General features: G+C 41.9%; 1 protein-coding gene across 1 annotated transcript; it reads left to right on the top strand.

The window, feature by feature from the left end:
• The first annotated feature begins 20866 nt into the window (after nucleotides 1-20866).
• LOC4347991 (probable xyloglucan endotransglucosylase/hydrolase protein 28) lies at nucleotides 20867-24795 on the top strand. The gene is made up of 4 exons (XM_015757787.3): nucleotides 20867-21167; nucleotides 21269-21369; nucleotides 21728-21936; nucleotides 23986-24795. Exons 1-4 carry the CDS (start codon nucleotides 20942-20944, stop codon nucleotides 24467-24469), a joined length of 1020 nt encoding a protein of 339 aa, XP_015613273.1. The 5' UTR covers nucleotides 20867-20941; the 3' UTR covers nucleotides 24470-24795.
• The last annotated feature ends 2282 nt before the right edge of the window (nucleotides 24796-27077 follow it).

Below are 27077 nucleotides of genomic sequence, written 5' to 3'. Positions count from 1 at the left end.
TATTAGAGAAAGAAAAATAATTTGTATGTAATATTTTTATATATACTCCCTCCCTCGTATAGAAAAAAAACGTCGTTCTAGCCATAACCTCGTTTGCGATTTAAACGACGTTCTGAACCGCAGCAGGCTATGTGGACGGAATTACCCTCGTCTATTCGATAGCCGCTCCCGCAATTAATCCGCAGCACGCCCGCGCTCGCCTCATTTAATTCCTTAAGCGTCGCATGCAGGCATGCAGCACGCCGCTCAACCTCGCCGCCGCCGCTTGCGTCAAGCTCGCCGGCCCTGCTCTCGTCGCTCTCGCCGCCGCTGCCACTTGCGTCGCGCTCGCCGGCCGCACTCTCGTCACGCTCGCCGCCGCTGCTCTCGTCGCACTCGCCACCACCGCCGCTTGCATCGTGCTCGCCGGCCCCGCTCTCGTCGCGGTCGCCGCCGCCGTCGCGCCGCTCGTTGCGCCCGCTCACCTCGTTTCTATTCTTAAGCCACACGACGCTCGCCGCTCACACTCACGCTCGCCGCCGCCGCTCTCGTCGCGCTCACCGCTCACGCTCGCAAAGCCATGGAGGTGGTGCCAGACTCGAAGATGGAGGTAGCGCTGGTCTTGTCGGAGGTGTTGCCGGACTCGGAGATGTTGCTTCCACCGGACTTCGCCTCGTCGGAGTTGGCACTGCCAGACGCAGAGATGGCGCCGGACTCGGAGATGGTGCCGGACTCTTTGCCGCCGGACTCGGAGATGGTGCCGGATTCCTTGCCGCCGGGCGCTTTTCTATGCGCTCGCTGCCATCTCGTCCATGAGGACCGCCAAGCATGGAATCGTGCGCACTCGTCACTGTGGCCGTGCTCTCGCTGCGGTCTCGTCCACGCGGAATACATAATCGGTGCCATGATTTACGGCCTCGACGAGTTCGACTGCGAGCTTTTCATTCCCGATCTAGACAATGTTGTGATGCACGGCAATAGTATCGAGTTACCTACACACGTGCTCAAGATGCTCGACGAGAAGCGCGAACATGAGCTCGCTGCTGGAAAGGATGATGCCAAAGCAACGGTAAGATAACACAACTAATCGCATTACAATGATGTCTCTATTAATTGAGTGCATAAGCTAACTAGCTAGCTTCATTCTAAATGTTTGATGCAGCAAGAGTAGCCTCGGCTTCATCTAGCAAAGATGGTTGACAATGGATAGAAGTTGGTAGCCGATCTTCTCTTTCTAATGTTCCTTTTTTCATGTGAGGAATCTTGAAGTTGTTGCTTCCTTTCACCTTCATAGCTTCCTTCAAAACACTTTGAAGTGTTAGAAACATTCGGTTTGCTTTGTGTGGAGAATACTCCATGAATGCCTACAAAACAAGTGTGCAAGAAATGAATCAATGAGAATATTGCATGTTAAAGAAGATGAAAAATGTGTGAACATTTCGATCAATTTACCTCTTGAACCGTTGGAATTAGTGCCTCTACTGTTTTTGCATTCTTCTTGTATTGAATTGCTTGAATGGCTTAAAAAAAACCCAAGTCAAGAATGTTGAAATCCGGAGAATTGGGTGGTTGACAAATTAGGCGAATATCAAATCCTTCTTGCTTACCAGCCTCACAAAACAACAGATCATCCAATTTTAAATGGGAAGGTGCATTATCCTGTTGAATGAAGATTGGTTTGCCCGCATCTTCTCTTGGCCGTTTGGCTCTAATGGCAGGCAACACTTTGTTGATCATGAAATCTCTAATCACGTCTCTTGTGATCGAAGTTATGGGCTTCATAACCAAGTCTCCACGGACACGGCCGGTTCTCTCATTACCTCTTCTAGCCGGTTCATAAGTAACAAGTGGAAAACAACCAATCTTACCATCAAAAATGCAATTCCCATCCCTAAACCTTGGCCGAGCACAAACACACAAGAACATGAGCCTAGGGATGTAATTCTTGTTCTTACAAGTCCGATGGGGATCATCTTCTTTGGGCAACAAATAATATTTTTCAGATTTTTTATGGAGGTAGAACCATTTTTCATCGATGAACACAAAGTCAAAAAAAATCCTTAAACCTTGGATCAACAAGCAAACCCCTCCTAATCATGTCAACACACCACTTTAACCTAGACTTCTTGTTAGCTTCGGTGAAATATGGTTTGATGCTACTAGAGTGGCGCCTAAGCAAACCTTTTTTCAAATACCTTTGTATCCTCCATTTGCTCATGTTTAATTTACTACACACATCTTCTATGGTCATTCTATCCTTGATAGGAATGTTACGCAATTGTTCCAAATCAACAGGTATTGCCTTACGACCAACTCTACCCTTCTTTCGACTGCCAAGGTCAACCGGAATGAAATTTGCAAGTGGTATTTTACCTCGCTTCCACAGGCGCTGAACTGCACGAATGTGTAGACCAAACTGATCTGCAACAACTCTTGTATCTTTCTTGCCTAGTTTCCCATTCTTGCTTCTAGCCAACAAAGCTTGATAAACTTGTTTTCTCACTTCTTCGGTCATGTCTTTCCTTCGATGGTTTACTTCAATGGGAGCCACGACATGTTCTAGCAAAAGGAAGAAAATCAAGTTCATTGATAGTACAAATAGCCATGGCATGTTCTAGCAAAATCTAATTGTATCAAAAAGCAAGTTGGCTTACCAGCGAGGTGTTGTACATAATCGAAATCGACTACACCAAATTCATTTAGTGGCAAGTTCAAATCAAAACCTGTAAAAAAAAGGAAAACAATGATATGCGAAACGATAGAGAAGAAGAGATAGCACAGTTGCCATACAAACATGCACGAGAGAAGAAAAATCCTGTCAAACAGAGAAGAAAAGTACCGTTGCCGTGCTCCAACGGAGGCTCGTTCAGATCAAAGGCAAACTCGCCATCGCCATCTTTGGCCATGTGTACTGCAATAGTGAGAGGAAGCTAGCTAGAAGCCTAGAACTAGAAGATGAGATGGCTCAGTACTCCAAACGTGAAAGCAAGTTAGCGTATAAATACGGGCAAGCAGTAACCCAAGCGTCGGCATTCTCAGCACGCGCGCGCAAAAAAATTACCACGGCATACACGCGCGAATAGCGGTAACGAGCGCCAGGCAAAAATATTTCAGCATCACGCGCGGCAGTGAACCCAAACTAAAAAAGCGAAACAAAAAAACGCGCCTAAACGCCCCTGCACGAGCGCCATGCAGCCAACCAAGTATCTAACCCCGCCCAAAACAGTGCCATGCAAAACCAAGCAACCAGCTTGCCCCCACCAGGATTCGTACCTGGGTCCTGCGGAATCCAGCCTCGGCGCACTAGCCACTTGAGTAAAGTGTGTTTCTCGTATCGAATTCTACGCGCAACCGTATTTAATAGGGGCAGACAGGAAAAAATACCCATAATTAATCACTTTTTGGTATGCTAAATTTTGTCCTAAACGTCATTTTTTACCAGTATGGAGGGAGTATATTCTTAGTGTAGGATCATAAAGAGCATTTCCCACCCTAAAAGTTAGCCAATGAGGTGAGGGGCTCCCTCACTTATATACTATTACTTCCTCACTCCCAAATTGATCATCATAAGTTTATGCACCAAGACCAAGGATAATTTAAATCACATCAACCAAGACACCATGCACACATTCTCCCACAATGCATGCATCGATTAAAACCCAATACCAATTACACCCTAGCATGCACACATTCTCCCATACAGTATTAATTGTATTCCAATGAATTCGGTGTCTATGCAGTTATATGACGATCAATTTGAGAAATTTTGGATTCTATTACATGATGATCAATTTGGGAATGAAGAAGTAGGTCCCTTGCCCTTCCACAACCAATGTGGGACTATTCAACACTTAGCAACTTAAAAGTTAATATAAAAAATTGTGTTGAAAATATGTTAAAATTAACTTCAAAATTAAGTTTGAAAATTTAAATTTTGGTTTTGGCTTTGGCTTATTAATTAGGCAGCCTATTATGTTTTCAATTTTAACCATCAATAGCTTTAAAATGGTTAGATTACAACAAAAAAAAGTTGACTGCATTTAATTTGTAGTACTTGTGGTGCAACATATTTTATGATAGAATATTTTTATAATTTTTATATAAATATTGTGAGATTGATTGAAATTGATGAATATCAAAATTAAGTACATGCACGTAAGATTGAGTTTTAATTATTTTAAACTTAAAATAGATTTATTTGATATTTTAAAGAAACTTCTATATAGAAAATTTTTGCACAAAATAAACCGTTTAAAGTTTGAAAAACGTGCTAATGAAAATCAAGTTAAACATTTTCATCTTAAACGGTTTCAAACGGAGGGTGTGATATAGGTTGATAGGGGTAGGATAGGAAAGTAACAGAAAAGAAAATTAATCTTTTACAGCCGTAAATAGTTTGAGATAAAATTGAATTTTAAGTATAACTATATTTTAAAATAGAGTTATCAAAGTTTCAAGCGTACAAGACACGTATATATGATGACAACCATTTGAAAATAGATAAAATATTTGTATATATATTGCACGAGACTTGTAAAGTTTTATGTTAAAAAAAAAGAAGAAATAACGTGTACTTACATATCTACCGCTGCTCCAAAGGGGGGAGAGAGACCCGGGGGGGGGGGGGAGGGGAGTATGGTACGTTTAGCCATGCATATATTTCAATGGAGAAAAAGGAAAAGAGTAAAGTACACCGTCAGTACTTAAAGTTGGAACGGGGTGTCATTTAGGTCCATGATCTAGGAAAATCATTATTAGGATCCACGATCTTGTATAAGTGAATCATTTAGATCCAAAACACCTTTGACCGGACTAACCTGCTTACGTGGCCGTCCACGGTGGCAGCATTTTTACATTTTAGCCCCCCCTCCCCCCCCCCCCCGCATCTTGGCTCCCCCATTCCCGATCCAACCATTCTCCCCCAACTACTCCGAGGAAGGGTGGCGATTAGGGCGGAGTCGGCGATCGGGGTCAGGGTGGCCTGAGACGCGTTCTCGGCGGCGCGGGCACCGTCATCAGAGGCGTCGGAGGTGCGAGATGGACCTGACCTTGTGAGATGAAGGTGCACCTGCGCCTGTTTATAGTGAGTGTCGTCGTCATCATTTAATCCCTTTCATTTGGCAAGTTTAATATGTGATTGAGGTTTGGAAGTTTGTTTCTTCGAGAATTTTGGTCAGTGGCAGTTTTTTTTCTAGGGTTTCATCTAGCATGCAATTAGTTGATTTTGTGCTGGTAAAGGTGTGTTTTTTTACCAATTGTGATGTAATGTTGGGTTTAGTATGTTGTCTCATCCCAAATTTGTGTCGGCCGGTTTAGTTGATGTAATATAGTGCACAAATTCGGGATGAGACAACATACTAAGGGTGTGTTTGGATGGGAGGTTTTGGGTGGATAGGAGATGGCGGCCTATTTTTTTTGCCTGTTTGGTTGGTGGGCGGAAGTGGGATAGGGTGGCCCGAAGAGGAATATATCTCTCAGATGCTGGATGGGGGGATTCGAGTGATTTGCTCGGATGTAGCCGCCTGAGCACCCGAGCGAGCAGGGCGAGCGCCCGAGGCGGGTCGCTTCACCCCCTCACCGTGCGTCAGCGACAGCCATGGGTTGAGAGGCAAGAGCGGTGGCGGCGGAAGGCGAGGTCGGCGGCGACTGCAGCGGAAGCGGAAGGTGAGGTCAGCGGTGGCGGTGGGGAGGGGCGAGGTCGGCGGCGACGCGAGATGCGAACGCGGCGGTGGAAGGCGAGGTCAACCAGAGCGAGAGGCGAGCTCGGCAGCGACGGGGTGCGAGACCTTCTTTTCTTTTTTTTCTTTTTTCTCATTTTCTTTTTCCTTTTTTCTCTATGTGGATTTGTAGTATATATATAATTTGTGATTTGTTGGGGAATTTGTGATTCGTAGTATATATAAATTTGATGGGGTATACTCACCCTCTCTAAGTGAGAGGTGACCACACCTACTCATTCACCCTACTCCCTCCAACCAAACAAAAATTTGGATCACCAAATCCACCTTCATCCCTACAACCAAACAAAAAACTGTATCATCATATTCACCCAACCAAACAAAAAGTTGGATCGCCATATCCAACAAAATATGGACCGCCATATTCTATCTAGCCTTGACCGTAAACCAAACACACCCTAAACCCAACATTACATCACAATTGCTAAAAAGCACACATTTACCAGCACAAAATCAACTAATTGCATGCTAGATGAAACCCTAGAAAAAACTGCCACTGACCAAAAGTCCCAAATTTCTCGAAGAAACAAACTTCCAAACCTCTCAATCACAGATTAAACTTGCCAAATGAAAGGGATTAAAAGATGACGACGACACTCACTATAAACAGGCGCAGGTGCACCTTCATCTCACAAGGTGAGGTCCAACTCGCGCCTCCGACGCCTCTGATGATGGCGCCCGATCGGTTGGCGGCCCAACGCACCGTCCAGAACGCGTCTCCAGCCACCCTGACCCCGATCGCCGACTCCGCCCTAATCGTCGCCCTTCCTCGGAGTAGTTGGGGGAGAATGGTTGGATCGGGAATGGGGGAGCCAAGATGCACGGGGGGGGGGCTAGAATGCAAAAATGCTGCCACCGTGGACGGCCACGTAAGGCAGTCAGCCCGGCCAGAGGCGCTTTGGACCTAAATGATTCACTTATACAAGATTGTGGACCCTAATAACAATTTTTCTAGATTATGGATCTAATTGACACCCCGCTCCAATTTTAAGGGCCGGCCGTATACTTTACTCAAAGGAAAATAAAGAAGGCTAGAAATGCGACAAACTCAGTGATTTGATTTCATTGGGCTTTACACGCTAGTATGACTCAGAGTCTCAGACATGCAGTGTTGTACTGTGCAGTACGTGAGAATCTAGAGCCCTAAGCCCCAATCTAGCTAGCTGGCCAGGCAATACTCGCATGTCTCGTGATACTTTTCTCAGTATAAATGATCATTTTCAATTATCACCTATATTAACTGGCATCCTATCCAATCTAAAATTTGACAATATTTTTAAGCCTTTTATTCTCAACCGTTAACTTCTCACCACCTGCTTCTTACTTATACTCCTTAGTACCTCAAAACAAAATACATATGTACTCCCTCCGTCCCAGAATATAGCAACCTAGGACCGGATGGGACATATCCTAGTCTGTTCAGATTCGTAGTTTTTTTTGAAACCTAAGCCAGCAATGCTGGTTTTATATTAAGAGAAGGAGAAACTGTACAGACAAGAGACAATGACCCAGTTTATAAGGGAAACTGGGCCCGAAAACTATACAGCTGCACGGTTAATTATGGGGAACCGGCTGAAACCCAACAGACAGAAGAGAGCATGGGACCTAACTACACAACTAACAACAACAGCGGAGCCCAAATGCAGGACATTGTTGCCAAGCTAAACACAAAAGCGGCATAACAGCCCCGACATCACAGAAGAGGTGTTATCGTTGCCGAGCTAGCCGCCCAAGCGACCCAGCAGCGCCGACTTCACTACCGCAGCGACACTGAAGCCACAAAAGTCGCCAAAGCGAGAGCAACTCCGACTTCCACAATGGACATTAGCCAAGCTACCAAAGAGCCACTTCCTTCACATGGCCAGCACCAACTCTTTGGAAGAGACTACAACACGTCATCGTTGCCAAGCGTCGCCGCACCCCAACAGCGAGCAGCTCCGACTTAATTCGTAGAAACAACCAAAGAGTGTGTCGCCCACCACAGAACGAAGTGGACCTAAGAGGCTTAGGCCTCGCTGAACACCAAGGAAAGAAAGCTTTTGAACCAAAGAGACCATCAATAGTCATCGATGTAAAGGAACTTCCCCGAAGCGACGCCCCCAAGGAGGACATGATGCGTAACGCCGCCGCCGCTCGTCCGAACCGGAGCAAGGTTTTCACCTGGAGATTTGTGGGGCAAATGGGAGAGCGCCATGATAACGCCTTCAAGAAGGGAAACGGCGCCAACGGCGTCATCGTCATCGAACCGGCCAAAGGCACGGCAAGGCTTTCGCCAGCGTCTGCACATTACCCACATAAGTACCCCCACATCGATGGCCACACAATAGTCCACGACGTCTCACAAGCAGTCAACCCTCGACGCAACCTGCCATCACCCACACTCCTCTGCTGCATCGACCAGAACCGGCCAAGGCAGCCAAGGGACCGGTCATCGAAGCTCGGCTAGCAACCGTCGCCACAAGCGCCCGCAGCCCCGCTGCACCGCCGCCAAGACGCCGGTGGGCGCAGCTGGAGGCTGCCACCGCGCCAACAAGGGCCTCTCGCAACCGCCTCCGTCGCAGCACCAGCACCGCCAGCCGCACATCCACGCGCCGTCGCCAGCCTCCACGCTGCCGGCCGCGCCTCTACGTGCCGCACCGGCCTCCCGCTGTCGGCAGCATCTCCACGCTGTCGAGCCGGCCTCCACGCTCCACGTGCCGCACCTAATTCCACGCCACTGAGCCGGCCTCCATGCTCCACAGGCCGCACCGGCCTCCACGCCATGCCGCCGGCCGCATCTCCACGGGCTGCACCGGCCTCCACACCGCCGGCCTCGCCTCCACGATCCTCCACGCGCCACCACCACCAGAGCCGCGCCTGCATCCCCGCCGCCCTCGCCAGCATCCCCGCCACCTGCCGCCGCCACTGCATCCCCGCCGCCACCCGCCTCCTCTCCCGTACCTGGCTCCAGATCCGGCGATGGCCGAGGCAGATCCGGTGATGCCCGAGGTCGCAGGCTCTGTCGCCGCCGCCTTCACCACCGCGGCCCACACCCCGCCGCGTCGCCTCCCGTCTCCGCCTGCCGCCGCCAACCCCGCGCCCTTGCGCCGCCTGTCGCCACCATGTCCACCTGCCGGCGTTGCCCGCGCACCCTGCACGCCTCCGGCCTCGACGACGGCGCAACTCCGGCCGGCCTCCACCCTCAGATCCGCCCGCGCCAGATCTAGGGTGGCCGCCGCCGCCATCCTAGCAAGCTGCCGGCTTTGCCGGCCGTTTGCTCAGGCGGCGGCGAGGCAGAGGGGAGGGGGGAAGAACGGCGGCGGCGGTGGCTTGGGTCCGCCGCCCGAGTCGCCCGAGCGGGAGGCGACGCGAGCGTCAAGGCCTCAATACCCACCAAATGTTTAACCGCTCCAAATTCGTAGTACTAGGATATGTCCCATCCGGTCCTAGGTTGCTATATTCTGGGACGGAGGGAGTATTATATATATGTTCCATCTCCTGCTCATACCCCCCTCCCTCTGTTGTTCTCACTCAATCTAATACCGCGATAATGAGTCACCTTCCACTATATGGCGACCCATGCTCATGGTTAAAGTGACGACATTCTCTTTAGTGGCATGGAATTAGGGGGCGGATTTAGAGGAAGACTAATTAAAAGGTTCAGATAATGGTGGCCAAATTAAGGATGGTATTGCTGGAGCGATAGGATCAAGGAGATCGATTACTGTTAGCACGTTTAAGGAGATCCCTAGTAATTGAAGTGATGGGCTTCACTTCCATTGTCCTAGTTAGCCGGTTAACACTACTTCCCTATGCAACCAAAGAAAAACACCCAATTTTCTATAAAAAATGCAAACTTCCTCTATGAGCAATTACAATCAAGAACATAAGCTTAATTAGGGATGTTGTTCTTACTTTTGCATGTACATAAGGGCTCATCCCTCATCTGGAAGCATGTAATACCTCTCTGATTTAATTTTATAGTAAGGTAGAACCATTTCTCATTAGTGAAAATAACATCAAGCATCCCCTTAGACCTTGGATTATCATTCATGCTTCCATATATGTTCAAGTATATATCCACACACCATTGTAGCCTAGCCTTCTTGTTGCATCTGTTAAATGTGGCTTTATACTATTTGAGTGACGCACAAGTTGACCTTCTTGTATATATCTCAATAGCTTGGATTGACTAATATCTAGCATTGTTAACATACATATATCTTCTAATGTTGTTCTATTCTTAAAAGGAACATTGCATAATGGTTCTAAATCCAATGGAACTCGCTTAGGCCCACTTTGCTACACCTTTCTACTAGAAACATCAACCAAAATACTTTGATCGAGGATGCTCGTACCTACTGCCATAAACGCCAAACAGTGCAAAGATGGACTTCGAATTGTTCTGGTATAAAAAAACTTCTTTGGTAACATACCTCTTTAGTTTTCCATTTGTGTTTTTTACTAACAAAACTTGATATATGCGATTTCTTAAATTGTTTGGAGTATCTTTCCCACATAAAAAGTTGTACGAAACCATTAACATGGGGCAACAAGGCACAACAAAATAGAAAAACAAGATTCATGTCATCTTTTACCTTGGATAACATTGTTGTTGGCGATAGCTTGGATGGATTGCATGCTCATTATTACGATCCAACCTTAGACAAAATTCTCATAATCTACCAGCTCCAAGTTCAAGTTAAGTCCAACATGGGGTGGTTCAAAGTTCAGATCAAAACCACCTACAAGAGCATTGACATATCGTCATCCCCCCCCCCCCCACAAACAAAAAAAAAAGAAGAAGAAGCAATTGTTAGCTCAAAAAGGATTGCGTAAAATTTGTGGTTGCACAAACAAGCACATGGTTGTATTGCCAAGAACAAGAAGTATATAACACTTACCAATGCCGTCATCAATAATATACGTCCATGTTTAGATCGATCTCAGCGATCATTTCTTCTTTTGGTTCAGCCCCAAATTCCCCCTGGCGGCTCAAGTCCATGCTACTTAGTTTCTCTGGTTGGGTTCAAGTGCATGTTGTTGTGTTCTTACTCCTAGGTTACATGGGTTTAAATAGAGAAGTATTAGGAAGGATGTTTAATCGCCAAAAGGGCATAGCAACATATGCCAAAATACTCAAAACCAGTGGCAAAACACACACAAAAAAAAATCATTACCAAACACAAACAAACAAAAAATAGGCTCACGAAAGTTCAACACGCGAGGAAAAAAAATAAGCACTGCAAAGTCTCGCGAACGAAAATCCCGTGAAATTAAATATCTACTCTTCATGGCTTCAATATGCATGATCCTATAAAAACTGGAGTTATACCAAGACTGTAACAAGGTGAGATGCAAGGGACTGTTGGTTAATTGTGTCACCCCCAATATATTTAATATGAGAAAAAAGAATAAGAATCCTAATTAATTATTTATTGGTATTTAAAATCGTATCCAAAACATCAATTAAAAAAAAGAACCGGAGGGAGAACACCGTGAGATGCATGAACCAAACCTTAGTTAAGATTGTAACGAAGGTTATATAATCTGAGACAACTTGACAAGGAAGGTCCCTAGCTAGCTATACATGCAAACTCGATCACGAGAGATCATAGTACTACTAGCTTAATCATATCATATTATGTCTATTTGATCGATTAAGTAATTAAATAGTGGAGTTATATGGATCATGCATGCGGCTGCTAGCTAGCCAGTGTGGCTAATGGTACCCAATATATATACTCCCTCCGTTTCGAAATATTTGACACCGTTGACTTTTTAGCACATGTTTGACTGTTCGTATTATTCAAAAACTTTTGTTAGATATGTAAAATTATATGCCTACATAAAAATATATTTAACAATGAATCAAATGATAGGAAAAGAATTAATAATTACTTAAATTTTTTAAATAAGACGAACGGTCAAACATGTAATAAAAAGTCAACAGAGTCAAATATTTCGAAACGGATGGAGTATCTAGCTAGCTTCACGGGATCTACGGCACACAGATACACACATATGGGTAAGCATATTTGCATGGATGCAAGTTTAGGTAGGTCAGGGACATATATGATGTTGATTATGCATGACTATATATACCTAATTAAATAACGACATATACATACGTATGCCGCTGTCGACTGCCATGCGATTATTGGCGATCGATCGATCGATTATTGGCTCTATTGATCCATGTCGATGTTGGCCTCCATCGCCCAGGCAACGTACTACGTACGTCTACACCTAAACAGTATTGGTTTTGTTTCCTCCATGCATGGCGGATCGATGAGGCTCCTCTAACATAAATCAGAGCCACATATATCTATGATGTGTGGATTTATAAGGATGAACCCCATTTATTAGGGACTCACGTCCTGCGACATTACATCAGAGGAGCTGCTTCCATGACCGACTTGTGGATATACATATATAGCTAAACTCAGCTAAAAACAACCAAGGAATCGGTTCGGTATACCCAGTGATGGTGTTCGTTTCTAATGAAGGTGAGAACAAAGTTAGGGAACGAAAAACAAGAAAATCGTTAGCATATAATTAATTAATTAATTGAGTTCTAAGTTTTTACAAACTTGAAAAATAGATCTATCCGATATTTTAGAGTAATTTCTATATAAAATTTTTTTACACGAAACATCGTTTAGTAGTTTGAAAAATGTGATGATGAAGACCAAGATAGATTATGCATCTTAATCAGGAAAATATATGACGTACTCCTAATTAGGTTGAACACATTCAGATCAGCTGTTTTGAGATTGAATCAGATCAAACCTAGCTAGACATAAAAATTGTGGATTGTTTCAGAAGAACGAAGCTGGCAACGAGAGCTCGCTAATGGGTGTTTAGATCCAGGGTATAAAGTTTTTGGCGTGTCACATTGAATATTATATAGGGTGTTACATAGGGTGTTCGGGCACTAATAAAAAATTGATTACAGAATCCGTCAGTAAACCGCGAGACGAATTTATTAAGAATAATTAATCTGTCATTAGCAAATGTTTACTGTAACACCGCACTGTCAAATCATGGATTAGGCTTAAAAGATTCGTCTCGCACATTAGTCGCAATCTGTGCAATTAGTTATTTTTTAGCCTATATTTAATAATTCATATAGGTGTTTAAACGTTCGATACGACTGGGTGTAAAATTTTGGGATGGGACCTAAACGGCGCCTGAGCTGCAGAGTGGATGTACTATACATTATTGCTTGTGAATTGACATATATGAATTTGAGAAAAGTGGCTGCTAGCTAGAGCTACACTATTAGCAAGTTGCAAGGTACTGTTGTCTCATGCCACAAGGCTGCTTCTGCTTGGAATATTTCGCAGGCTGTGACCGTGATTGTGAAAATGGTAGGGCACACCCGCTCTAGCTTTGTGACATGCATGCATGTATAGATGCATACTGTATATGTAACCATCAGTAATTAGTAGCTAGGGATATACTCCATCCGTCCTATAAAAAAACTAACCTAGTACCGAATGTGACACATTCTAGTACTACGAATCTAAATATACATAAGATTACATCTGATTCTAGATACATCTTTTTAGGGACGAAAGGAGTACTTAAAAACAGTGGTAGAGGAAGGAACTTATAAAGACTAGGGCATAATTATTAATGCAATTTGTTGAACCTTCAAACTTCCTACAAAATTTAAAAGTATTTTCAAGAGAGGAGACAAGCACAATAGCACTGTTTTTTTGAACGCAGAGCACAATAGCACTTTTAACTCTTTAAACTACTACTGCATATATTTTTACTCCTTTCATCTAAAATAACTTATTTTTTTATATAAACCAGAATATCAAGCTAAGTTACTTTTAGGACAGATGGAGATTTTACGCTAAGCGATGGAAACGATTTGATTTTACTCGCTGAACCTAACGGTATTTTCTTCTCGCTGTACAAGTCCTGGTAGGACGTCACTCATCGGCTCCATGGGTCATATATCGGCCCATCAAACGGCTACCGGCTACGCACTCTGCTTACTGACATGAATGCCAGTCACAGGTCACAGCCACGTCAGCCTTTTCCCCTTCGTGGGAGACAAGATGAGAAAAATTGTTCAGCAATTAATTTCAACAAAAGTCAAGACCTCAACCTTAGGGTAGTCCCTCCCTTCGTCAAAAAAAACCAACCTAGTATAAAATGTGATCTAGAACAGAAAAATGTATGTATGTTCAAATTTATTATACTGGAAGAGATGGAGTAGGTCGATCCTAACTCATAAATTATTGTATAAATATGGAGTTTGTATAAAACTCAGTGGATGGTTTATTCAAAATAAATTTTTATCTAATCACCTCTCCTAATTATCTCTTCTTTCATTCACCTATCCCTTTGTCTTTGTTCTTGCTTCATGCCTAAAGTTATTTTCTTGATGAGAGATGATTTCATCTTCCTTCTCTCTCCTTGTTAACTCTTTTGCCACTTTGTTTTTTTATGTGACAAACATACACTACTAGGAGAAGGGTTTTTCCGTGCGGTTGAAACTGATTTTCGCATGCAGATGGGCGGCCCGTATGCACCCAAGGGTCTACGAAAATCGCGATTTTCACGTGTGGGTGCCTATGTCGCCCGCATGGGAAAATAAAAATCCGGAAAAAAATTCAAAAAAAAATCCACCGGCAACGCCACCGCCTCCTTGTCGTCGTCGTCGTCCGAAGACGCTGCCCGCGCCCTCGTCGTTGTCACCACCGGCTTCCGCGCCGCCCGCCGCCTCCTCGTCATTGTCGGCCGGGGATGCCGCCCGCGCCCTCGTCGTCGTCGCCGCCGGCCTCCGCGCCACCCGTCGCCGGCATCCGCGGTCCCCTCCAGCCGCACCGCCGCTGAGGCCCCTCCCCTCCGCCGGATCTGGCCAGGGAAGGAAGGGGAGGGGAGGGGAGCTGGATCCCGAGGGGGGGAGGGGAGGGGAGGGCGGCCGGCCGCTGGATCCGTGCTCCCGTCGGCCTCCAGGCTCCCCTCCGGCCACACCGCCGCCGGCGCCGCTCCCCTCCGCCAGATCTGGGGAGGAAGGAAGGGGAGGGGAGTGGAGCGGGATACTACGAGGAGAGGGCGGCCGGTAGCCGGATCCGTGTGGGGACGGCCGCCAAGCACCGTCAGGACTCAGGGAGAGGAGAGGACGACATGGAAAATGAGGAGAGGAGTAAAAGAGGAGAGGAGAGAAAGAGGAGAGGAGGGAAGAGGAGAGAAAGAGGGGAAAATTTAAAGTGGGTAGGAGGGAAAGAAAGGGTGGGTATTTTTGCATGCAGTTCTCTTAATAGGTCCGCACGTGAAAATAGGCTCATTTTCGTGTGCGGTCCATTCAAGAGGACCGCACGGAAAAATTGATTTTTTCCGTGAAAAATTGATTTTTTCCGTGCGGTCCTCTTGAATGGACCGCACGCGAAAATGGGCCCTATTTTCCCAGACGCGACCAGTTATGGTCCGTCTGCAATCTAAATGACTCCATATCTAGGAAAATCTTTTGTGTAGTAGTGATGTATATAATGTTATACTAAACACTACGTGACATGGAGAGTTGGGACTACCCTTAGGCTTAGAGGATGTGCCCTACTACCTCCCTATCAAAATAAGTGTATTAAGGGGTTATTTGATTGATGACTAAGTTTGTCACATCTCACGTTACCACAAGTGTGTATCACCTCCTGTCATATTTCTTTTCATTTACCTCTAATTAACCTCTCTCTCTCACTTCGAATCACACCCTTATTTAATGTACTTTCTCTATTCCAAAATATAAGTATTTCTAGGTTGTTAAGCAGATGTTAAGGTTAAGAAGAAACAACTTTGGTGTTCCTCAATAAAGCTAGAAATGCATTTACTATGACATAGAGATATAGTAGGTTATAAATAAATAAAAATATTCATAAGAATAATGATATATTGTAAAGTAAAAAAATATCTTTAGAAAATGTTGTCCAAGCAATACTTATGTAAAAAGGTTTTTGAGAAATCATACTTTTGAAAGTGGTAGTAATAATCTATATTATCTACATAATTAAGTTGTTTAGAATAGGGCACAAGGTAGCACCATTTGATACACTTAGATACATAATATATGCCATGTGTTCTTAATTTATAATTAACCTAAGACATTGAGTTGCCAAAGTTTGAACCCTAGTTTGTCATCATCATGCATGTGAGTACAGTACAGGCCTTGCTTGTGTCATGCAAGAGAGGTAACTTGCACAAAAGAAAAAAAATGGCTGATCAGAATGAATAAGAAAAACAGAATTCGTTGTACAAAATGTACAATTTTAGCTGATTGAAAAATTATGAAAATTAATTAGATCCCTGAAATCTTTTTTCCCTGAAGCTACAAATTAATCAACACGAAAACTATAAAACCTCTGTGAAAGACCTCTGCATGTGGATCAAGATCCTGTGCAGTTGTTATTATAAGTGTAACTTAAGCAGTTATATGTGTATCAAATGATCTAGAATGGAAGGTCAGGATATGAAGTGGTACTGTAGCAAAAATACTGTAGCAGGGATGCACTATATTATGCCTTTACTGTAGCAGTCATCTAGAGCCGCTGGATCTGAAAACGAATGGCCACGATTGTGTGCAGTTGCTATTGTGCAGTTACAATAGCAACTGCATTTGATCTCAATCCTCTGCATGTACTACATCATCCCCAAAAGACCTCATTTCTCACTGTGGACCTCATTTTTCACTATATGAATATCGGAAAGAAAATGTTCGTCTAGATTCATAGTCAAAGTTGAAGTGTCTTTTGAGGACAAATGAATGGCCTGTTTGGCACAGCTCTAGAGCTAGAGTCCAGCTAAACAATTCCAGCTCCATCTAAAATGGGAACGGGGATGGGTGGAGCGCTCTCACAGAATAAACTAGAGGTGGAGCTGGGTTTTTTTAGGCTGTTCCACAACTCCGATCCACTACAGATCCAACTCCTAGAGCTAAATCTAGGAGTTTGAGCTCTATCAAACAGACCCGAAAGTATATAATACAACACTTGTCATTCTAGGTTGTTTAGGATAAATTAAGGTTTCATAAGAAAAGACTAAAGTAACCCTTATTGATTAGAAGCGGAAGGGTGGTTGAGGATACAATAGAAAGAAATTTGAATAAGATGTGATTGAGGGGACGATTAGTACTTTACAGTGACAACTATTCTGGCAAAGAATTTGCAATATAACTATTTTAGAACTTAGGGATTCATACGATCCAACATGCATGCTGTGTATGAATCCTTTCTTCATGAATCTTGGATTCTTGGTGGTGATCAGGTCAGACATATGTTGGCATTCACCCTTGAATAACTATTACGTTCCAAAACCTGCAGTACTGCCACATGAATGCAGACATATACCCCTACTATATGGCATAGTACTATATGGTATTGTCACTTCGATTAATTTGTACCAGAGCACATGAGATGATGAGGAATTGATGAGTATCCATCTGATATTTCAGCAACTAAACCGCCGTCCCCATGATCGTCTCATGTTTGAAGGAAGGTAGTTGGATCATTACTGGAGCGCAATCCTATCCAATGCTATGCTCTGATCCTTGGAAAGTTGGAATGACCAAGAACAAGGGTCTCTTGGCAATAAATACCCACATTCAAGGCTACACGTTGGGTGTCATGCATAATTTATTAGCCACCAGGTAGGTAAATCATGTGAAGTTGTATTTACAGTGAGGTAAATTCCCACTGTGAGGTCCCCTTTATTCAAAGGAAAAACCATAGGAATTTTAGAGGATTTTATTCTATGGGAAATAATCCTATAGAGCCCTTTGAATCAAAGGATTATTTCCTATCAATTCCTTTGAAATTCCTATGGAATGAACCTTACTAGAGCAATTTTAGAGGAAAATAAGCATGAGGTCTCACCTCATGTTTTCCTCTTCATGTGTCTAAGGTTCCTGCGTTTTTTCTATGTGCTAATCAAACGACAGTTTGAAGACTTTCCTGTGTTTCAAAATTCCATAGGAATCCAATAAGTATGGCATTCAATTCCTAAGTTTTTCCTATTCCTCTATTTTCTGAATCCTGCGATTCAAAGGGGCCCTGAAGGGGTGCCAAGAGCGGAGATAAATATAGATGGGACTCCTGCATTTTACTACGGAAAAATTGCATGATGAAATGCTAAACATTAGAGTGCAAGAAGATTTTTTTTTTTGCTTTAATTAGACAATCTGCACCTTAGAATAACTATGCAAAGCCTATAAATGATTGGAAATAAATGTGGGTTTACTCAAAGATGGTTAGTATTAGAGAGAATCTATTCTATACCACTGAGTTTGTTCGAGTTTAACGATTTGCCATCGACATTGTCTCCTTCTATAATATACCAGTGACTTTATCAATTGTTCTACAATACGCCATTGGGCTGGACACTATTTTCAAAAATACCCGAAATACCCTTATGTACATACAAGGTTACCAATTAATTTATCCTATTAGAAGTTTCAAAAAAAATAAAAAAAAATATATGGCCTACTTACACAACATAGAAGTTTGTATAGAAGTTTCAAGTTTTTTACATTTATATTTTTTGTAAAAAAATATATAACTCATTTGTTATATGCTATATAAAATACATTTTATTGATGTTTTTAATATAAATCATCTTTCATACACTACATAAGATATTTTTGTGCTATTATCTCTCGTATAAACAAATTTTCTCTCATATACCACATAAAAATATTATTTTCTAAAATCTAAATATACCAAAAAAACTTGAAACATGTATATAAACTTCCATGTTGTGTAACGAGGCCACATAAAAAATTTTATATTTTTTTGAAACTTCTAATGAGATAAATCAATTGTTAATCTTGTATGTCCTCTAAGGGTATTTTGGGTATTTTTGAAAAGAATGCCCAGCCCAATGGCATATTGTAGAACAATTGATAAAGTCGTCGGTATATTATAGAAGGAGACAATGTCGATGGCAAATCGTTGAACTCGATCAAACTCAGTGGTATAGAATAGATTCTCTCTTATCAGTGGTATAGAATAGATTCTCTCTTAGTATTATCTAACATGCAGCATAGATCAAAACATTTTAAAAAGTCATAGAGGTAATGTAACTTCATGATAGAAGAGATTGAATTCCTAATAACTACACTTAGTGATGTGCAATTATATAAGTATGCTAGATCCAATTTTGGGGAAAAAGTGTAAAATATTATTGCATTATCTAAAAATGTACTACCATGGGACCGAAATTTCCTATTTAAATCCGTTTATTCCATGAACACACTACGAATAATTACTATGATAAATCCAATGAAAAAAATCATTTTACTCATTCGAACTATTTCATTGGATCAGTTCCCCCTATTGTTTTAGGTCATTTCACACCTAAACTATTAAAAATAATCCACTTTACTCCCTCCATTCCAAATTGATCTACATATAGTTTTTCTGAGGTTATTCCTAAATGATCTACATATTTGTATTCATTTATTGAGTCTATTCGTTATTTGTGCATTGGAGTAAATGGACATTGATGCATGCATCTATGCACACAAGTATTTATAACCCACATGCAATATCTTGATTTGCTATTGGCTAGAAAATATTGGGGATGGTGCATGCATTGAGTTTGTTGCTAGAGTAAATATAGTATGAGAGAGTTATTAGCTTTTCTTGGTCTTGGTGTACCTATGAAATATGTAGATAAATTTGGAATGGAGGGAGTACTACCTAACAATATTTCTCCTTTTTCTTTATATTTATATAAGTTGTAATTCAAGATGATTTTTAGAGCCATAGATGACACATAGTCAAAGTTCTAAAATACTAGCAAAATGACCATGTTTTGCTATGGGTAAAAGAAAATATATTATAATATGTTATAGATAAAATACGTTTTTATCAAATATGTTAGTATCACTTGTTTGGTTATTTAAATATATGGTATTCACTTATTTGAAACAAATACTAGACTATTCCAGAATATCATAAAATATTATGGACTAATTTATAAAAGTTACAAAAGAATGGTGGGTGGCAGTGGCAAATTCACTGCCACCATAACTAGTGCCTTCTAAAGGAGTACAGGTTTTCAAATATTTTCGTGATTGTTTGCTTGAACTCTTTAATCTTGAAGTTTAAATCAATAAGAGATGCCATCCTATGTAACAATGATAAAAAGTATTCTAAAAAATATTGAGAAGTACTCTTACCAAATTTCAGGGTAAAATATGACTTATGTAGAGAAAAAAAAGAGAAATACTTCGTGGAGTGAAGTGAAACATTTAAAATATTTTGGGGACTAAAATGTGTCAACAAATAGTTTAGGAGATTAAGTGCGCTGATAAAATAGTTCGAGGGGAGTAAAATGGACCCTTTTTTTTTCTAAATCCAAATACTACATTGAGGATTTTCCCCACTAGATTTAACTCAAGCAACTTTGAGGTATTATTGGTGTACCGTGTTGCAAAGGGTCCTCTCCTTGCCAAAATTGGTAGACTTTCATGACAGAATCCCTGTACATTAATTGCTTATCAAAATGCCAGGCATGCATTGCATCCCAACTGATTATATATCCCACCCACAGATGAAACTCATCAGGATAGATAGCACTAAATATAATAATACAACCAAAGAAGTTCCCAAGAAAATCACAAAAGATTAGGCCATATAACAAAAAAAGATTCTTCTACAGTGATTGGTCAATCAGCACAGTAACTAGTAGTAAAAACTTTCCCCCTTGTGAGTTCTCAGTTTCTCACATGAGAGCCCATGGATGCATTGCTAGAGACAAAAGGACAGGTAATGTCTAATGTGTGAGATACTCCAATGATGTTTTAAATAAATAATAAATGTATAATAATCCATTTGATACTATACCAAATAATAATAGTGTAGTATCTCATTTCTTTATTAGACATACTCTGCCACCACTGCACACAATCCACTGCAAAATCTCTCTCTCTCTCTCTCTCTCTCATGCAATGCAAATGCAACCTGTCTTATAGAGAGAGAAAGAAGAGAGAAGAGGAGAGAGAGAGGGTGCAGCAAGACTTGCAGGTGCCCATAAAAGAGGTCACCAATGGCAATGGAGTGAGCTTGCTGCTGCACCTGCATTCACACCACCAAATGCAGAAAAGATAATCTCCTTTCTCTCTCTATTAAACCCACACACACACACACACCAAGAAGGAAGGCAAGCAAGCACAGGGCAAACCAGAGCATTGGAAAGCAAGAAGCAGAGCACATCAAGAAGCAAGCAAAGCCATGGCCGCCTCTCGGTGCTTCTTGCTTCTCCTGCTGCTGCTGCTATCTCCCTTACTGGCGTCCGCTGGGGAGGAGGAGGAGGAGGCCGTGCTGGCCATGGCGGCCAGGCTGCGGAGGCCGGCGGCGGCGTCGTTCCGGGAGGGGTACACGCAGCTGTTCGGCGACTCCAACCTCGCGCTCCATGGCGACGGCAAGCGGGTCCGCATCTCCCTCGATGAGCGCACAGGTTGCTCCTCCTCTCTCTGCCTCTTGGTGGTTCGGATTCTCTTTGTGGATTGAGTTCTTGGATTGGATGGATAATCTAATCTGTGTGCTTTGTTGTCTCAGGCGCCGGATTCGCGTCGCAGGATGCGTATCTGCATGGCTTCTTCAGCGCCAGCATCAAGCTGCCGCCCGATTACGCCGCCGGTGTCGTCGTCGCCTTCTATGTAACATATCTCCTCTTTCTTTCCTCTTGCAATGTTGCTGATATATACCCCTATCAGAGACAGTGCATTTCTTTCTGATTTCTGATTTCCAGAACCAAATTTGTACTCCATTAATCTGTTTGGTAAAAAAAATATGTTACCGTTGGTAATTATTATTTGCATATTTCATCAAATGCACAACTCAATTGTGCATTATACCTGCATACTTCTGAACATCTCACAAAATGGCTTTGCATACTGTTTGATTAAGATGTGCATAATACATTATGTGTTTCAGTTCTACAAACACATTCTGCAACATTGTATCTGAAAATGTCATCATCAGTCACAATGTTAATTTTACTGTGGTTTTACTTAGATGTCGAATGGCGATGTGTATGAGAAGACGCATGATGAGCTGGACTTTGAGTTCCTAGGGAACATTAAGGGGAGGGAGTGGAGAGTGCAGACCAACGTGTATGGCAATGGCAGTACATCGGTCGGCAGGGAGGAGAGGTATGGCCTGTGGTTTGATCCGACGGAGGATTTCCATCGTTACGCCATTCTTTGGAGCCATGACTGGATCGTGTAAGGAAACTCCCCCCCCCCCTACTTTTAATCACATTCATGCATGATTGGTTAATACTATGATCAAGCTTTTTAGTATATTCTCCTTTCATCTATCCTTTATTTATGACTTGTTTTGTTAAAGATAATGTGATTTTTCCATCATGAATCTGAGTAGTATTAATCGCTTGCACTGAAACACATTACTATCTTCGTTTTGTGACTTTGTGACGAGGTGTAAATCTTTAAGAATCTGAACAACAGAAAGAAGGTAAAAATTAACTGTTATAAATCAAAGATATATGCGATATGCTTTGAATAAATAGTATTGAGTAACAACATGTATTGAGTAATAAAACTGAGAACTATTTCAAGAAGGGTAATTTGTTAAAGATGTAGCAAACAGGGTTCACAAAACCGATGGAATTTTGCGAAAACCGGTCGGTTTTCGTGAAACTGCTAGGTCTCGATTTGTGGAAACCGGTCAGTATTAGCCTATTTTAATACAGTGTTGACTGAAAATCATCGGTTTTTATTGGTTTTCGGTTGGATTTCGGTAAACCAGTGAGGAGCGGTTTTTACTTCGAAATCAAAAAGGTAAACCTTGGTAGCAAATAGCGCGGGCACACAGAAATAACATGCTCTTGTAGTGAAATTTTTCATGATACAGTTGTTGCTTTTGCAACGAAAATTTTCAAATAAACACTTTTGCTTGTAATGTGTAATCCATTACCATAATCATAGAATTAATATGAGTTTGTAGCTATAAGCATACTGATGTTTAGATGGTATCTGTACTCATGAAGATGGCACTATTATATCTGTTGTGTTTGATCTGGTTGTCCTTTTACTCATGTAATGTACTGAAACAATCAATAATTACCATTATTACCTTCAAGTACCTTTTTCCTTGTCCCCTCTACTTTATCCTCCTCCATGATTGAGAGGAGTGATTTTCCCATTCTTTACAGCTTGTATGTTCCCTTGGATTATTGCCACTTTAATAATGTACTCTACTCATGACCCAAGTTGAGTTAAATGGTATTCCCACAAAAGATCGTCGAGTAATTATGCATTTCAAAGTAAAAGGGGTTCAATGCTTCTTTTGTTTGAATATAGTATGATTCAACCATCTAAAACATCCAAATGCATCTCTGTCAGCACCACATTTCATTCTGCATAAAATTACTTTCCGCATTTAATTAAGCATTCCATCCTTTGTCTTTTGCATGATCTATCATCCTCCACCTGATCCTTCCGCCAAGATTCTTGTTCTACCATTCATTGCAAACCTGCTTTGTCGACAATGATAGAAAGCTATTATGATCAGTCACAGGCAAAACTTTTGGAGTCATGTACTAGAGAAGAGAAACTGAAAAAGTTGTCACCACTACCATTCTACCACCACACAACCACTTTCATCATGTGCTTTCACATGTTCATGTTCATGCATCCAAAATGACATCTTCCATCCCTTCCCTTTCTTGAAACCACAGACTCAAAATGCAGCACAGCTTAGGGGAATTTGCACCCAGAAATTTAATATGCTGGGGTTTCAAAATCAAAATGTACAACTTGGCACAATTACTTGTGGTCATGCTAGGGAAGTTTGTATAGTTGAGCACCTAACTTCAGGACATTGTTGGTTAGTAGTACTTATGATATCAACAGTACAGGTCAGGAAAGCTGTCTCTTGAAGTACTTGTTTGAAATTTCCCATGGTCATAATGGCATAACCGTATGCAGTACAGATCTTTTGAAGACAACAAAGTAGGTGACTATGTATTTGACTAATAACAAACCATTCAATGCCAAGAAACATACATGGACCAACAATTATATTGGATGTTATGTTTTGTACTCTACTGTTCTAACTTACGATATACGCATGTATGCTACTGTGGATGAATCATTGTTTCACAAAAAAAAATACTGAGATTTTCAGGCATATTTAGAATGTTCCAATCTATTCCTATTTTTCCTTTCCTCTCAGCACTGTTAGTTTCCCTCCCCATTCTCATTCTTGCTGGTTCTTATCATATGATTATCTCACTGTATGTCTCTCTGCAGATTCTACATTGATGAGACTCCAATCCGGGAGGTTCAGAGGACCAAATCCATGGGAGTTCAGTTCCCTTCCAAACCGATGTCGCTGTACGCCACAATCTGGGATGGCTCCAGCTGGGCTACCTCCGGTGGCCGGTACAAGGTGAACTACAAGTACGCCCCTTTCGTCGCAGAGTTTTCGGAACTCATGCTCCATGGCTGCGCTATGGACACCTTGACCCGTGCACCGATGTGCACACCGGACATTGCCAACATCCACAATGCCGTGGCCATGTCTGGTAGGCAGCGATCGGCGATGGAGAGGTTCAGGACGAAGTACATGACTTACGGCTACTGCTATGATCGTCTTCGGTATCCTACACCTCCATCAGAGTGCAATGTCGGCCCTGAGGCCGAGCTATTCCTCCCCACGGGCGAGGCGAGGTCCATCGACCGCCATGGACGAGCTAGGCGCCACCGTCGTGGTCCAGCTGATTCAGCATTCTGATCTTAGCTACATTGTGTTGATGTGGCAGCTAGCATTCTGATCATCACAATTGGCTCAGTGTGTGCTCACCTCCCTTAATTTTGTGTGGCTTATGTGATGATTTTGCTGAATTTATGTGGGTAGTGTTGTGCATGAATTGGTAGGCAACTTAGATTGATTTGCATTTTGGTGATGGTAGAATTGAATAGAGTTAGGTTATTAATTATATTGATTAAGATTAGCATTTCATTTAGGCTTGTTGATTGTAGTCTGCTGATTTTGTAGAACGTTTGTATGACAATAATGCATGGTGCCCATGATATGAAATGCATATATATGTAGTAGCAGTAACTGTGTCCTTGGAACACTGATTGGATTATTCATTTCTAGCATCCACTAAACGCGTGCAGCTAGGCTATGCTGCAGTTAGAGCTAATATCATGATTTTTTTACTAAAGTTCATTCTCTACCAATATGAGTAACTTTTTATTTGATTAAGCAAATGTTGATGTTAAGTTTCTACTGCAATAGAGCATGTTGATGTTGCAGTTGTAATGGGAAACTCTCCCTTTTTAGGGATCTGATAATCATCTGAAGTAGCAGGCGATCTAAACTTGTGGGAAAGGATTTGAAATTCTGAATCCAAGATATGCCTGAATTTGCACCACATTATCACTGACAATTAAACGGTACTTCATCCATCCAAATTAAGGTGTTAAAGTTTTATCCTAACTCAAATGCTATCTAACTTTAACCAGATTTATAGGAAATAATTAACATATACCGTGGCAAATAAGTACTATATATCAAGACATATCTCATAGTGAACTGTAATGAAACTAAACTAATTTGATGCTGTAAAATGTTGGTGTACTTTACTAAGTACATTTGGTCGATGGCAGAAAAGTTCAATATAGAATCAAACTAAAAACACATTACATTACATTCTGGAACGAAGTGGAAGTAGATATATGACACATAATGTACATATCTATTATTTTTTCAAACAAAATCACACATCGTAAAAGTTATACTCCCTCCATCCCATAATATAAGGGATTTTAAGTTTTTGCTTACATTGTTTGACCACTCGTCTTATTCAAAAAATTTTGAAATTATTATTTATTTTTTTGTGACTTACTTTATTATCCAAAATACTTTAAACACAATTTTTCGTTTTTTATATTTGCACAATTTTTTTTGAATAAGACGAGTGGTTAAACAGTACAAGCAAAAACTTAAAATCCCTTATATCATGGGACGGAGGGAGTACTATGCAGTGCTGTCTCAATTCTAAAATACAATAACACCTAGAATCAGATTAGACACATTGATAGGATACGCCTAATGTTACTGTATTTTGGGGTACGAAGGGAGTAGGCGATTGGAGGCAGGGTTTCCCAAACCGCTGGGACCGGGTTTACTGTGCCCTGGCGGTAAGCACGGTTATCGTGCGGTAACCGTGAAAAACCGTACAAAACTGTGCAAAATTCATCAAAATTTCAAATTATTTTTAAATTTATTTGAATTTAAGTAGGTTACCGCGGTATTTACATTACCGTACCCCGCGATAAGCCCGATAACCGCGGTAACCACGCGGTTAGGCGACTTTGTGACAGTGTGGGGACGGTTTTTTTTTTTTTTTGCCTGTGTTTCTGAAAAATTTCTGTGCATCTCGTGAGCATCGGAGGGCCACAGACAGAGACAGGCACTAGGCGTGGTGCACTGGTTTTGTGTCCCCACCTGTTAGTGGTAGCACTGTTGCTTTAGTCACTGTCGCTGGGCCCGAGCATCCCTCCAATCGAAATGTCGAATAGAATAGGTAGCATAGCCGTTACCGGTAGAGATGCAAGTGGGACTGGCAAGCGAATTTTTTTAAGCTCGTTTATCCTATTTCTAGTTTATTTTTTCTTCATATACTATCACGTGTATCATGTGAGAAATGAACTAGAAAACGGGTTACATACATAGTTACCTGCTCTGCTCTGCATCTGCTGTGGATGTGTGGTCTCACCTGTGCCCGTGCCCCGGTATGCAGGATGCAGGGGCAGCATGCATGTACAGTACAAATATGATATGAGAGATCCAAGGGAATTGAAGGGACCAGCAGAGCAGCAGCAGTGGCGCACCCAGGGAACTTTGAAAAGTTTGTTTGGGTAAAATCTAACTACATTATCATCAAAAAAGAAAAAAGATCTAACTACATTGGATAATTGTTACGGTATATGGATATCATTTTATGTATCGACGGTTGCTTGAGTACAATTAAATTGGGTGTCCTTTTTCTCATTGGTTTAAACTTTTAGGTTGAATTGGCTTGATACATTTTTAATTCAGCATGATATCAGAACGGATAATCGAGGCATCTAATACATACTATGTCGCTTAGATACCATGTGACTTAACATGTACTGACCAGTTTAACCCAATGAATAAAAACTAAAGTTGAGGGATGAGCAGTAAGAGCGATAATTCACTTGTTTCAACTGGTTACTATATGTCTTGATAAGTTTAGGTAAATCTAACTACATTAGGTTGTTGTTACGGTAAATGGATATCATATACCGAAGAGCGACGACGATTGACAAATGAGGGCTTTCTTTTGTACACAGAAATTATTAATCTATAG

Source organism: Oryza sativa, chromosome 10, assembly GCF_034140825.1.
Source record: "Oryza sativa Japonica Group chromosome 10, ASM3414082v1".
NCBI classification, from domain to species: domain Eukaryota; kingdom Viridiplantae; phylum Streptophyta; class Magnoliopsida; order Poales; family Poaceae; genus Oryza; species Oryza sativa.
Note: the sequence above shows the minus strand (reverse complement) of the source record. Positions and strands in the feature narration are given on the sequence as shown.

Excerpts from the sequence above, each read along its gene's own strand:
- LOC4347991 (XM_015757787.3), top strand. The coding sequence starts at position 20,942 with ATGGCCGCCTCTCGGTGCTTCTTGCTTCTCCTGCTGCTGCTGCTATCT. Across the intron at positions 21,370-21,727 it reads GTGTCGTCGTCGCCTTCTAT|ATGTCGAATGGCGATGTGTA; the intron begins GTAACATATCTC and ends GGTTTTACTTAG. Across the intron at positions 21,937-23,985 it reads TGGAGCCATGACTGGATCGT|ATTCTACATTGATGAGACTC; the intron begins GTAAGGAAACTC and ends GTCTCTCTGCAG.